The sequence below is a fragment of the Entelurus aequoreus genome, linkage group LG08 (assembly GCF_033978785.1).
Source record: "Entelurus aequoreus isolate RoL-2023_Sb linkage group LG08, RoL_Eaeq_v1.1, whole genome shotgun sequence".
In the NCBI taxonomy this organism is placed as follows: domain Eukaryota; kingdom Metazoa; phylum Chordata; class Actinopteri; order Syngnathiformes; family Syngnathidae; genus Entelurus; species Entelurus aequoreus.
In genome coordinates this window covers 5,941,479-5,955,420 of record NC_084738.1, presented here as the reverse complement: position 1 = coordinate 5,955,420, position 13,942 = coordinate 5,941,479, and the positions used below count along the sequence as shown (strand labels likewise).

Here is a 13,942-nt window from a genome sequence, read left to right as displayed (position 1 = left end):
TGCCTGTAAATTGTATTCTATCTGAGTCACTTATTAAAAATGATATCATGCAGGACAAAAAATGTAAATTTGAATTCTCAGTCACTAATGTATTGGAAATTGAAAATCTATTGTCTGAGTTGAAATCTGACAAACCTTGTGGTCATGATAATCTAGATTGTAGACTTTTAAAATTGTCAGCTGGAATAATAGCCAGTCCGATATGTTATATTTTTAACTTAAGTTTTAAAGAAGGAATCTATCCTCAAATATGGAAGGTTGCTAGAGTAACTCCTCTACCAAAAAATAGGAAAGAAGCATTCACTGGATCGAATAGTAGGCCAAATAGCATTTTACCAGTATTAGGAAAATTAATGGAAACAATTATATTTAAGCAAATTCAAAATTATTTCTCTATAAATGACATTAATTCAGACTTTCAACATGCATATAAAACTGGCCATTCAACATGCACAGCTCTCACACAATTAACAGATGACTGGCTAAAACAAATTGACGGTAAATTATTAGTTGGCACAGTGCTATTAGATTTTAGTGCTGCTTTTGATATTATTGACCACAAACTACTACTTATAAAACTGTCTGCTTATGGTTTTAAGCTCTCAGCGATTAACTGGATGAAAAGCTACCTAGTCAACAGACAGCAATGTGTCATGTTCAATGGAACCCTTTCAAATATTAAAACATTATATTGTGGTATTCCCCAGGGAAGTTGCCTGGGACCTTTATTATACTCAATATTTGTAAATGATATGTCATGTATTTTAAAGAATGGTTGCTGTGCAATTTACGCAGATGACACAACAATATATGCTTATGCTGATAATTGCACAGACCTGAGCAGTATACTACAAGACAAGGTTATGCAGATTTCTAAATGGGTTACAGAAAATAAGATGAAACTTAATATTTCCAAAACAAAATGTCTTGTTATTTGCTCAAAACATGCTCATAGAAAAGAACGCATATTGAATGTTTCTTTGAACGGAGTTCATATTGAACAAGTTAAAGAAGCCAGGTTGCTGGGAGTTACAATAGATGAAAGACTATCTTGGGCCACTCACATTAATAACATAGTAACAAAAATGAGCAGAAGCATCTCAATCATAAGAAGAAGTGCCTATTTTTTAACTAACACAACTACGAAACAAGTTATACAATCCCTTGTATTGTCACATATTGACTACTGCCCAGCAATTTGGTCCAATGCATCTAAACAAGAACTCAATAAAATCCAGCTTACCCAAAACAGAGCTGCCAGACTCGCTCTCCATTGCTCATTTAGGACCAGCGTTGAGATCATGCATAATGAATTGTCATGGATGAGAGTTGGTGAAAGAGTAGCGTGTAGTTTGATTCTATTTTTAAAAACAATCTATACATACCATAAACCTTCATATCTGTATTCTCAGCTGTTGCTTGCTAGTGAAAGTCACAACTATGGTACCAGGTTAGCCCTAAGAGGTGCTTTCACCCGTCTTAAACCCAAAAGTGATGTTTTGAAAAAGACTGTAATGTACAGGGCAATCACTTACTGGAATCCACTTCCACAATATCTGGTATCAATCACCAGCATAGTGTGTTTTAAGAACAGACTAAGAGGAGAAGTATTGCGGAAAGAGATTATTCTAGATTGTACCTAATGTCATGACTGTTTTTATTGACTATTTTATTGATTATGGGACAAGCAGTAGAAAATGGTGGATGGAACTTTTTTCGTCACTTACTGTTTGTCTTTGGTACACTAATGTATATATTTTAGGCCATTGGTTCTTTGTTTTATTTTTTTTTTTCAAAAATATATATATATCTATTTTTATATTGCTCTTTTTATCTTTGGTATGAACAATATTATGTAAACTCGAAGTTATTATTATTTTTTTGGTTCTTTGTTGTTGCTATTTTTGTATTACAACATTTTATTATTTGATCATGTTGTACTGCATTTTAATCTTTTGTTTTGTGATTGTGTGATGTTTTTTGCCTGGACCCCAGGAAGAATAGTCTCCACTGCGGTGTAGACTAATGGGGATCCTTAATAAACTAAACTAAATCAGAAAATGGAACAACTCAAACTCAACCCCAGTTTTACAATATGTAGGATAGAAATTTGCAAAGCAATCAAGAAGACATACAAATACTTAGAGTATTAAATACAATATAAAAATCAAGTATGCAATATATTTATCTGTACAGTAATCTATTTATTTATGTATGTATATTTATACATATTTAGTTTATATATATATTTATATATTATTTTTATTTATTTATTTATTTATATATGCACCTTATTGCTTTTTTATCCTGCACTACCATGAGTTTATGTAACGAAATTTCGTTCTTATCTGTGCTGTAAAGTTCAAATTTGAATGACAATAAAAAGGAAGTCTAGTCTAGTCAATATAAAAATGGTAAAAGTGGCACAGTATGAAGTTGAAGTACCAATGATTGTCACACACACACATTAGGTGTGACGAAATTATTCTCTACATTTGACCCATCACCCTTGCTCACCCCCTGGGAGGTGAGGGGAGCAGTGAGCAGCAGCGGTGGCCGCGCCCGGGAATAATCTTTGGTCATTTAACCCCCAATTCCAACCCTTAATGCTGAGTGCCAAGCAGGGAGGTAATGGGTCCCATTTTTATAGTCTTTGGTATGACTCAACCGGGGTTTGAACTCACAACCTACCCATCTCAGGGTCAATAATAGTAACAAAATCAATAGTTGTTTGTTTTTAATTGAAACATTTGCAAAAAATAAATGTTGTTTTTTAATCGATTTTTCAAAAAATTAAAAAAATAAACTTTTCGGAGTAAATAAAAAATCTCGATTTAGATGTGAATCGATTTTTTTTGAGCACCCCTAATTATCACGGCGTCCTCCTCCACAGGTGGCCATGTCCTGCTTGGCAGCCGTGGTGCGTTACCTGGAGCTGCTGTCCGACGAGTCCAACTTTGACTCCTTCAGTCTGACCCCGCTGGACCTGGGCCAGTACATGAGGCTGGACAATGCCGCTGTGAGGGCGCTCAACCTCTTCCAGGTAGATACAGCGCTCCGTCCCGTCGGTGCGGCGGAGCACGCTTGTTGATGTCACGTTTGCCGTCCTCCAGGGTGCGCCCGACGACACCAGCGGGGCTCACTCATTGGCCGGTCTGCTTAACAAGTGCCGCACGCCTCAGGGCCAGCGGCTTATCAACCAATGGATCAAACAGCCGCTCTTGGACAGAACCAAAATAGAGGAGAGGTAATGAACCATAGTCTGTAAACTTTGATATTCCTTAGAGTAGTCTGTGTACAGGTTGTATTGCCGTATACATGTACGATCAACACAACCATTGTTGTGTAAATAGCTGGCAACACAAGGGAGTGCAGCTCATAGTGAACAAATTGTGTGGTTGCTGTGACTATGTAGTGCGAGTGCCATTGTTGTTTAGCACTGCCTGAGTGCTCTTGGGTATGGAATTGAGCAGAGCTGCTCAGATTGTTACTGGAATCCTCTTCCACTCCATGATAGCATCACTCCTCACGCTACGCCTCCTTCCTTCCTTCCTTCCTTCCTTCCTTCCTTCCTTCCTTCCTTCCTGTCGCCTAAGAATGCCCCACAGGTGCTTATGTAATCGGGTGCAGGTGTGGAGGAGACACACCTGTCCACTTTTTTATCTTCACCAAGAAGGCACTTGTCATCTTCGAGGTGTGTCCCTATACAACTTTTTCACTTCTGCTGCGATACAAATCCGATATATCAGTGCTGATTATGGATGTCCGATAATGGCTTTTTTGCCGATATCTGATATTCTGATGTTGTCCAACTCTTAATTACCGATACCGATATAAACCGATACCGATATATACAGTCGTGGAATTAACACATTATTATGCCTAATTTGGACAACCAGGTATGGTGAAGATAAGGTCCTTTTTAAAAAAATAAAATAAGATAAATAAATTAAAAAAAAATTCTTGAATAAAAAAGAAAGTAAAACAATATAAAAACAGTTACATAGAAACTAGTAATTAATGAAAATGAGTAAAATGAAGTGTTAAAGGTTAGTACTATTAGTGGAGCAGCAGCACGCACAATCATGTGTGCTTACGGACTGTATCCCTTGCAGACTGTATTGATATATATTGATATATAATGTAGGAAGCAGAATATTAATAACAGAAAGAAACAACCCTTTTGTGTGAATGAGTGTAAATGGGGGAGGGAGGTTTTTTGGGTTGGTGCACTAATTGTAAGTGTATCTTGTGTTTTTTATGTGGATTTAATAAAAATAAAAAAATACCAATGATAAAAAAAACGATGCCGATAATTTCCGATATGACATTTTAAAGCATTTATCTCTAGTGCTGATCATCCATCCAGCCATTTCTACCGCTTGTCCCTTTCGGAGCCGCGGCGGGTGCTGGAGCTTATCCCAGCTGCATTCGGGCGGAAGACGGGGTAGCTCTAATCATACATTACTTTTATTATATTGTAGTGAGGAATGTTAGAAAAGGTTTGATCAAGTGAAATTACCCAAAAAACAATAGTAGGTTTGAAAAAAACTAACATTTTTTATTAACCATATGGAATGGACTTATGCTGTCTTTAAGTTGAAGTGAAGTGGTAATTGTTTTTTTTTGTGACAACTTAAGCTCATGTCACAGTAAGTTGATGGATGCGGACTCGTTTGTTACTGGATACTTTCTAATGAGCTTCTGTATTGGAGTTTCTAATAAGCTTCTTTATTAGAGTTTCTGTGAGTAATACGCAACTATAATTATTTGATACTTGTTTATATTGACAAATGTGCTGTTTTAGACTGCATTATTGTTCAATTACATCCATTCATCCATCTTCAACCGCTTATCCGGAATCGGGTCGCGGGGACAACAGCTCCAGCAGAGACCCAGACTTCCCTCTCCAGAGCAACATTAGCAACTTCCTCCTGGGGAATCCCGAAGTGTTCCCAGGCCAAAGAGGATTTGTAATCCCCCCATCTGGTCCTTGGCCTGCCGCGGGGTCTTCTCCCAGTGGGACGTTCACTGGGGTGAACTCCAACGTACAGGCACTCAGGTGCTACACCTTGCCCAAGGGTGACCCGGAACTATGTAAGGCAGGGGCGTTCAACTCCCTGAGGCTTTATTCAAGCCCACATACCCACATTGTTCAATTAAGGACGCTTATTATCTATGTCCAGCTTGTGTGCTATTGTGTGCTTAGCTGTTGTGTAGCTGCTAGCTCAGACCTGGGCATTCTGCGGGCCGCATCCGGCCCTTTGTGCGTCCCTGTCCGGCCCGCGTGAGGCCAATTATAAATTACAAAATACATTTTAAAAAGTATCTATTTCGAGTGTGCAATACAACGGTGCTGCTTTTGTTTTGAAAATCGTTATTTGTATTACTTCCGTGTGAACGTATGCATGTGCGTGTTTGTGAGTGAATGTGAACAGCTGCAATCACAAATTACAACTGTGCTGCTTTTATTTTGAAAAGTATTATTTATGGGCGTGTGTCCGTGTGTAACCTGTGAGTGAAGGTGCACATGCAACGACAAGTGATGCACGGTTTACACCCGAGACGCTAAAAAGAGAAAAGTTGATGAAGAATGGCGTGTTTCCAACAAGACATGGACTGCCAAGCAACGTTCCCTCTAAGGTGCGTGCCTGCGCAATTGCGCACTGCTCAAGCGTCCGCTGCGCGCAGCAAATATATGCTCCATGCTTGGCCGTGGATACAATTTCTTCTAACTTGTGTAGCCAGCTATTTAGATAAACATGTCTTTGTGTGGACTCATTTGTAGTATACTGTAACACTGTACTGCTGTACACGGACTACTCTAAAGTAGATCCCAAGTTTACTTTCAATGGTATTGTTTGTTGAGAGGGTGTGATAAAATACGTGCAGATATGTGTGTCACGGTTGTTTTGACACTATTTGTGTTTGCAGGCTAGACCTGGTGGAGAGTTTTGTGTGCGACTCGGAGCTGAGGCAGACCTGTCAGGAGGACTTGCTGCGCCGCTTCCCCGATCTCCAGCGCCTTGCCAAGAAGTTCCACCGCCACAGCGCCACCTTGCAGGATTGTTACCGCGTGCACCAGGCCGTCAGCCACCTTCCTGCCCTCTTCGCCGCGCTGGAAAGATATTCAGGTGCCAAAAATGGATATTGTCTAATAAACCACCACTTTATTTAGTCTTGTTTTAAACAATGACAGGTTCCAAATGTTCTTTTAAATTGGGAACTACGCTCATTTTGGCGTGAATCTAAAGCCGTATTATTGCCAGCCATACCTATAAAACGCCACAACTTCCTGTCCTCTCAACTAGGGCTGGGCGATATGGCCTTTTATTAATATCTCAATATTTTTAGGCCATGTCACGATACACGATATATATATCCATATTTTGCCTTAGCCTTGAATGAACACTTGATGCATATAATCACAGCAGTATGATGATTCTATGTGTCTACATTAAAACGTTCTTCTTCATACTGCATTAATATAGGCTACTTTTAAACTTTCATGCAGAGAGAGAAATCACAACTAAGTCAATTTAGCAAAAGTGTATTTATTAAACAGTTATTAAGCAGTGGCACAAACATTCATGTCATTTCAAAACAGAAAGTGCAAGATTGTCGGAGACATTTTAAAACAAGCTATTAGTGCACTCACTAAAGTGACATCAAAACAACACTAAATTAAAGTGCTCTTCTTGTACAGAACGCCACTACAATATTTTAAAACAAATAAAGTGCACTTTTGTGCATGATGTCACTAAGATGACATATCAAAACAACACTAAATTAAAGTGCTCTTCTTGTACAGAACGCCACTACAATATTTTAAAACAAATATAGTGCACTTTTGTGCATGATGTCACACAATATATTTAAATAACTGTCAAATCAAAATGAGCTGCATAATAGGAAATCAAATAGTGTATGTCCTTCACTATGTGGTAGGTTCCTGCGGACGCTATCTCCTTCTGTATTAGACTATTTTTTTCATATTGATCTGGAAATGGCTACTTCGGCATTTTGTTGGTGTGGCACCGGCCGGAGATGTTGACATGCAGAGTTTCAAGCACTCTTCATTCTCTAGCGGGTGACTTTTCAAATGATGCTAAAAATTAGCAGTAATGCTACTTTTTGTAGCAACGCTTTTGCCACATACTTGACATATTACAGTTGTCTGTTCAACATCTTCCCGCTTGAAGCCAAACCACCGCCAGACGATGGACCCCGTGCTGTTTTTCTTGGGAATTAATTCTTCCTTCATTTGTTACCAGATTCACACCTTCTTTCTCTCGTATTACCACTCGCACCACTACTCTAGCATCACAGCTAACTTTAACCATTCCGCTACCTCTCTGCTCGGCGAGGGCGTACGACGTTGCACGCAGTATGTGACGTATGTAAGAAGGTGCGCTTGTTTTATGTCTCCGTGGGAAGGAGAGACAAGAAAGAGTGAGAAACGCCTGTAGTGTAATGACCGCAGCTAAAAACAACTGCGTGAGAATGTATACTCGAATATCACGATGTAGTCATTTTCTATATTGTACAGAGACAAACCCGCGATATTATCGAGTATATTCGATATATCGCCCAGCCCTACTCAACATTGTGTTTTCAAAGGCGAAGTAGTTTCATTTTTATTGCAGCTTAGTTATGCATGCTTATTATTACACCTAAGATTAGGAAAATTCGACTTTCGACCAATTTACCTTTACATTATTTACTACGAGAAGAAAATTAGTTTTGAAATGAGAATCATTTGGATTTCAATCAGCCTATATTAGGACAACATCAAATAACTGCATGTGAGTACACAGCTCAAGAGAATGTGTAAACAACAGTAAACATCAATTGCTCTGCCTTTGTAACAGTACAACACAGTAATGACTGTGAAAAGACATTATCTGTGCGTGGAACAGTGCCTGTAAAATGTCTGCAATGTGACTTACAGTAGATGCTTGTCTTCAGAGGGGAACAGTGTAATCTAATCTAAATCCCTGCAGTGTTGAGCATCCTGTGATTGTCTGCGTGTTTCCTCCCAGGCAGCTACCGGGTCCTGTTGGAGGCCGTCTTTATCTCCCCCCTCAGAGATCTGCAGGGCGACTTCACCAAGTACCAGGAGATGATCGAGACCACGCTGGACATGAACCAGGTCAAATTAACATTGACAAGGGTCAATGTACAGTGCCTCTGCTGGTTGCTGTCGAGTGCTGCACTGCATTTTTATTAAAAAATGTACACTATCAACTAGGGGTGTAACGGTACACAAAAATTTCGGTTCGGTATGTACCTCGGTTTAGAGTTCACGGTTCGGTTCATTTTCGGTACAGTAAGAAAACAACAAAATATCAATTTTTGGGTTATTTATTTACCAAATTTGCTAAATCTTCCACCAATAATATTTTTCTTAGTGGAATATTTGATGTGAAGTAATCGGAACCTTGGATAGGTCAATAATTCATAATAACATGGATTTTGATCCAATGTTATGTTTTGAGCAATGACAGTTTGAAAGAAAAAAAAACAGCTTTGTTTTATTAGTCAACATTGCAACTTTTTCTAAATTACATTTAACCATTAAGCTTTTTTATTTCACTTTTGTTATGTTTTTGTTTATTTTAATAGTATTTTTAGAATGTGCCGTGGGCCTTTAAAACCCGCCCTGACAGCTCCGCAAAAGAGGACATGTCCGGTGAAAAGAGGACGTATGGTCAGTCATCGTAGCCCGTTAGCTGCTAGCATGCCGTGTGTTGTGCCTCGGTGTGCGTTGTTTACACAATGTGCGTTACGCTACTTAATATGTCCATGTGGAAACTCGTTCGGTACACCTCCGAACCGAACCGGAACCCCGTACCGAAACGGTTCAATACAAATACACGTACCGTTACACCCCTACTATCAACTAATTCTTATTTGTCTATTAATTAACACACCAATTTACATGCACCCCTGTCAAAATTTTAAGTATGTTAAGGTTGCCAAAAGGCCGTTTTTTTCAATTTAATTGTAGTTATATACACGACTAATCAATTATAAATGTAGAAATAATAAACTTAATTTACAATTATATAGATTGATTTTAATATGGTATGTGCATAGAATATATTTTTCCATATAAAACATTTTTCTAAGCCTTTAAAATAATTGAAATAACTGAAATAAACAGAATGAGATATTACCAAATTAAAAAAGATATTGTCTACTGTTTTTTTCAGGTTGAACACCATGAGTTCCTGGTGAAGGCGTCCTTCGATCCTGTGCTGAGTGAGCTGCGAGACAAGATGGATGCCCTAGAGAAGAGCATGCAGGGTGTGTTGAACAGTGCTGCCAGAGAGCTAGGTACTTTAACTCACGCACATACACACACACACACTCACACGAAAGTGGGGATGAAAAAAAGATTTCATAAAAAACTAAAACCAGTGGATTGGAGTGTACAGTCATGTGTTAAGAAGGTAAATGTCAACCTTTTTGCCTTTTAAAGAAAATCACAAGCATTACTTTTAAGCGTAAACGCCTGTGGTGTAACACCCAATTATTGGGAAACTATTTTTGTGCACACTTATTGGGCAACTATAGGGTGACACAAAAAAAACGTTCATCAATAAAAATCAAATAACTTCCAAAATGTTATTTCGATTAACACAGCGTCAATCTTATCGCAAAACCACTGGCACATGATCACTAGTTTTCTCATGTCGGCAGGTGTAAGCTTTTGTTTAATCTGTATCCTGTAAGGATAGAGGTCGAGATCTGCAATCAAAATTCTCCGCACAAACTCCCGGTTCATTCCAAGCTCCTGACTTCGTCGACGCACAGACTTGCGTGGGCTGCGAACAACAGAGTCTGACTGCATCAACGTTCTGTGGTGTCCTTGATGATATCGGTCGTCCAGAGTGTGATTGTCTGTTAGTATCTTTACGATTGAGGTTATTAACAGTCCCATGGGTTCGGAACTTGTTGACACATCTGTAGATCATTGTGTGGGCAGGAAATTCACGATATCCAAACCTTTCTTTGAATTGCAATTGAGCTGCATGGATAGAATTCAGCCGAAAATAGGCCTCAACTATAATTGTCTTTTGTTCAGTAGTCCATGGCATCTCGAAGTTGAAATTTTCTAAACTTTTAGAACATTAATTCTTCTTGGTAAATCTGAAAAATAAAAAGAATTGATTAATTATTTCAAAAGTTATTCAAGTTTAGGTGATGAACGCTTAAATGTGTCACCCTTGTATTACTGTGCACACTTATTGGGCAACTATTACTGTGCACACTTATTGGACAACTATTACTGTGCACACTTATTGGGCAACTATTACAGTGCACACTTATTGGACAACTATTACTGTGCACACTTATTGGGCAACTATTACTGTGCACACTTATTGGACAACTATTACTGTGCACACTTATTGGGCAACTATTACTGTGCACACTTATTGGACAACTATTACTGTGCACACTTATTGGGCAACTATTACTGTGCACACTTATTGGGCAACTATTACTGTGCACACTTATTGGACAACTATTACTGTGCACACTTATTGGACAACTATTACTGTGCACACTTATTGGACAACTATTACTGTGCACACTTATTGGACAACTATTGCCCTGGATTTCCACTAAATGCGAAACGACTGCTGAGCGGTGCCGCCATCCGCCAATCCCCACCGCCATTGTGATGCGCACTGTAGCGGTTCTGACGTGCAGCGAAATGGCGCATACTTTTAAAAGATCTTGCGAATCTGCACATAATCATGTAATAAGGGGAGTTGTAGAAAGGCAACCAAAAACAGAGGAGCAGACGCAAGTAAACTCAGTTCTGCCATTCGGGGTACGTGACGGTTGCTGAATGTCAACACAACGGAACGTCTCCAGTTTTGCCGTCTGTCAATACCCACAAGCGACCGTCTGTTTGACTTGACTCATGGAAAAGACGACAGTTTCGCCTTGCAGAACGACAATTTTTTTTGTATTTGTAGTAAACAACACAACATTAACATCATCCCTGCCGAGCGTTGTGCACACACACACACACACACACCTCATGTAACGCTAACCATTCCCTTGCTTCCCCGGCTCCCGTATCAACTGGTATTTACCATACCATACCAACTTTATTTATAAAGCCCTTTACAAACTACCGCAGTTGAAAAACAAAGGGCTGTACACCACAAACAAGTAAACACACATAAAGCAGAGAAATACAGGCAAAGGAGAGACTAAAATATATCATTTCAAACAGAGGTAAAATACACACACATATATATCCATGCATGTAGAAAGAGCAGATAAAAATTATCTTAAGAACAATTTGTGTCAGGTTCAAACATTACACAAGACAAGAAGAAGGACTCAGGCAGAGACAGAGTTCAATTTTTCTCATGAGGAGAGACGTTTTGGGTTGTCCACTCAGTTACAGTTTCACCCTACGCTCTAAGGTACAGTCCCACGTGCTCCTCTATTTATTCGAGAGGTCCCTAGTTAACATCACTGAGGCTGCTTCTGAAGGGAGGGGTAATGCAAGCAGCCCCAGTAGACACAATACATGATTATTCAGAATGGAAATGTGCTTACACTCGTGATTTCGCCCTGTCTCTGTTTTGTCTGCGTTGAGGTACTCGATGTCCGTCCTTGGCTGTCAGCAGGCAGGGTCTGGAAACAAACTGCAAAGCAAGATTACAAGTTGTGCCTTTGCACAGATAGAAAAGTACAACTTCAGCACAATTGATAATAACTATAGCAACGGCCTTTAAGCATAAGAGTTGTGCAATAACTTACACATAATTATTCTCACAATTTGTTAAATAAAGGGCAGTTAAAAATTAAAAAACGTTTTAAACAGTTCAAAGTCTTACTTGACATAGGTCCCAAAATAGCTGTCCAGGATATGCCTGTAATATGATTATGTGAGTGTGGTCCTCCAGAATCACCATGTCTTCATCCAATTGTGTCAACGAGGTGAAATTACGTCTGCAAATTCGGACGTATTAAAATGTAAAATACTTTCTGCCTTGAACACAGAGTATTTTATTCTGAAAGTAAACCGGATCATTTATTTTGTGTTTGTGCATGACTTCCTGTCTCACACAAGCAGATTTGAGCTAAATTGATTCGACACGTTGCGGCAGCCAGCTACAATAGAAGATCTGCGGAAATGTATTGAAGGGACGCGTCTGCCGTGCTCAGAGGGTTTGCCAGTGGTGGGAAATGACACAACAACTCGAATGGAAACAGAAAGACTCCTCCTTTGTAGCGGCGCTGTTCCGCAGCCGTTCCGCATCCAGCGGGCAACATACTAGTGTGCGCAATGCAATCTCCATTGTGTCGTTGTTTACTCATGGCTGTTGTGATCATGGTGTCGTTGCAGGTTTGGACGCGGGTAAGACGGTGAAGTTGGAGTCGAGCGGCGTGCTGGGCTTCTACCTGCGCGTCACTTGCAAGGAGCAGAAGAGCCTGAGGAACAACAAGAAGTTCACCACGCTGGATGTGCAGAAGAACGGCGTGCGCTTCACTAACAGGTCAGCGTGGCACACACACGCACTCAGGTGTCCTGTGCATTAATCGCCAGTTTGGCGCGTGTCCGCAGCAAGCTGAGCTCTCTCAACGAGGACTACACCCGCAGCAGGGAGGAGTACGAGGAGGCCCAGAACGCCATCGTCAAAGAGATTATCAACATCGCCTCGGGTGTGGAAACGCATCACATGTTCATCGCGCTGCCCCATCCGCATGTCATTGATTAAACAGGAAGTCATCTGTGTGCCTGAACTTACCTTCTGTGAACTCGCCTTGTTTATAAAAACATATTTGAACTCAATCAGTTGATCAGATTGTTAACTGAAGCCCTCACGCTTGTTCATCTTGTCAAACTAGGCTACGTGGACCCTCTGCACTCGCTGGGTGACACGGTGGCTCTGCTGGACGCCGTAGTCAGCTTCGCCGTGGTGTCCGTCTCGGCCCCCGTGCCCTACGTGCGACCCCGCCTGCTGACGGACGACGGGCCCCGGCGCCTGGAGCTGCGGCAAGCGCGGCACCCCTGCATGGAGGCGGACGCCGACACCTGCTTCATTCCCAACGATGTCTCCTTCGTGCAGGGAGAGAAGAGCTTCTTCATCATTACAGGTGAGCACATCCTCTCTTCAAATGTCCCATGCAAGTATTTGATGTTTCAGACGTCACACAATACCGTATCTTCCGGACTATAGGCCGCATCGGATTATAAGGCGCATTAAAGGGATGATATTATGATTTTTTTCTAAATTAAAAACACTTCTTTGTGGTCTACATAACATGTAATGGTGGTTCTTTGGTCAAAATGTTGCATAGATTATGTTTTACAGTCGTTTCAGGATGCACACACATTTTCAGGACTTATGCAGATCCCAAATACACATCTTTCTTACCAGAAGGTAAGAAAAGTTGGTTTTGCATAATATTGCGTAACAGAACGCCCGATAACATGTCTGCTAATAAGTGCCGTTTTGCGGTCCTTATACACACACACACACACACACACGACTAATACTCGTATGTTGAAGAGTACGTCTTACTACTGCAGCCGTAACGTGCTGACAATCCATCAAGCGGTGCGGCTTCATAGCTTTTTGAGCGCCATGCGTAATGTTTATATTCTCAATGGATCTTTTAAAGTTTTGGTGTTGTTTACGAGCGTCATATTGCAGTCTACACGTATTTCTTATGTGTGACTGGTCACACTTAATATTACACCATGTACCAAATAAAATAGCTTCGAGGTTGGTAAGCACAACCAGAATTATTCCGTACATTAGGCGCACCAGGTTATAAGGCGCACTGTCGATTTTTGAGAAAAATGAAAGGATTTTTAGCGCGCCTTATAGTCCGAAAAATACGGTAGTTGCATTGTGATGCTGGAATTTAGACAGTTTAGAAAACACAGACTTTTGTGTGTCTG

At 40.3% G+C, this 13,942-nt stretch overlaps 1 protein-coding gene across 1 annotated transcript in view; it reads left to right on the top strand.

The window, feature by feature from the left end:
* Positions 1–13,942, top strand: part of msh2 (mutS homolog 2 (E. coli)) — a 32,093-nt gene that overhangs the window by 7,360 nt on the left and 10,791 nt on the right. The window contains exons 5-12 of the mRNA XM_062054815.1: positions 2,894–3,043; positions 3,114–3,247; positions 5,935–6,134; positions 8,043–8,152; positions 9,216–9,339; positions 12,380–12,530; positions 12,599–12,696; positions 12,883–13,131. Coding sequence (XP_061910799.1) covers positions 2,894–3,043; positions 3,114–3,247; positions 5,935–6,134; positions 8,043–8,152; positions 9,216–9,339; positions 12,380–12,530; positions 12,599–12,696; positions 12,883–13,131 — 1,216 coding nt within the window. The remainder of the gene's footprint in view (positions 1–2,893; positions 3,044–3,113; positions 3,248–5,934; positions 6,135–8,042; positions 8,153–9,215; positions 9,340–12,379; positions 12,531–12,598; positions 12,697–12,882; positions 13,132–13,942) is intronic.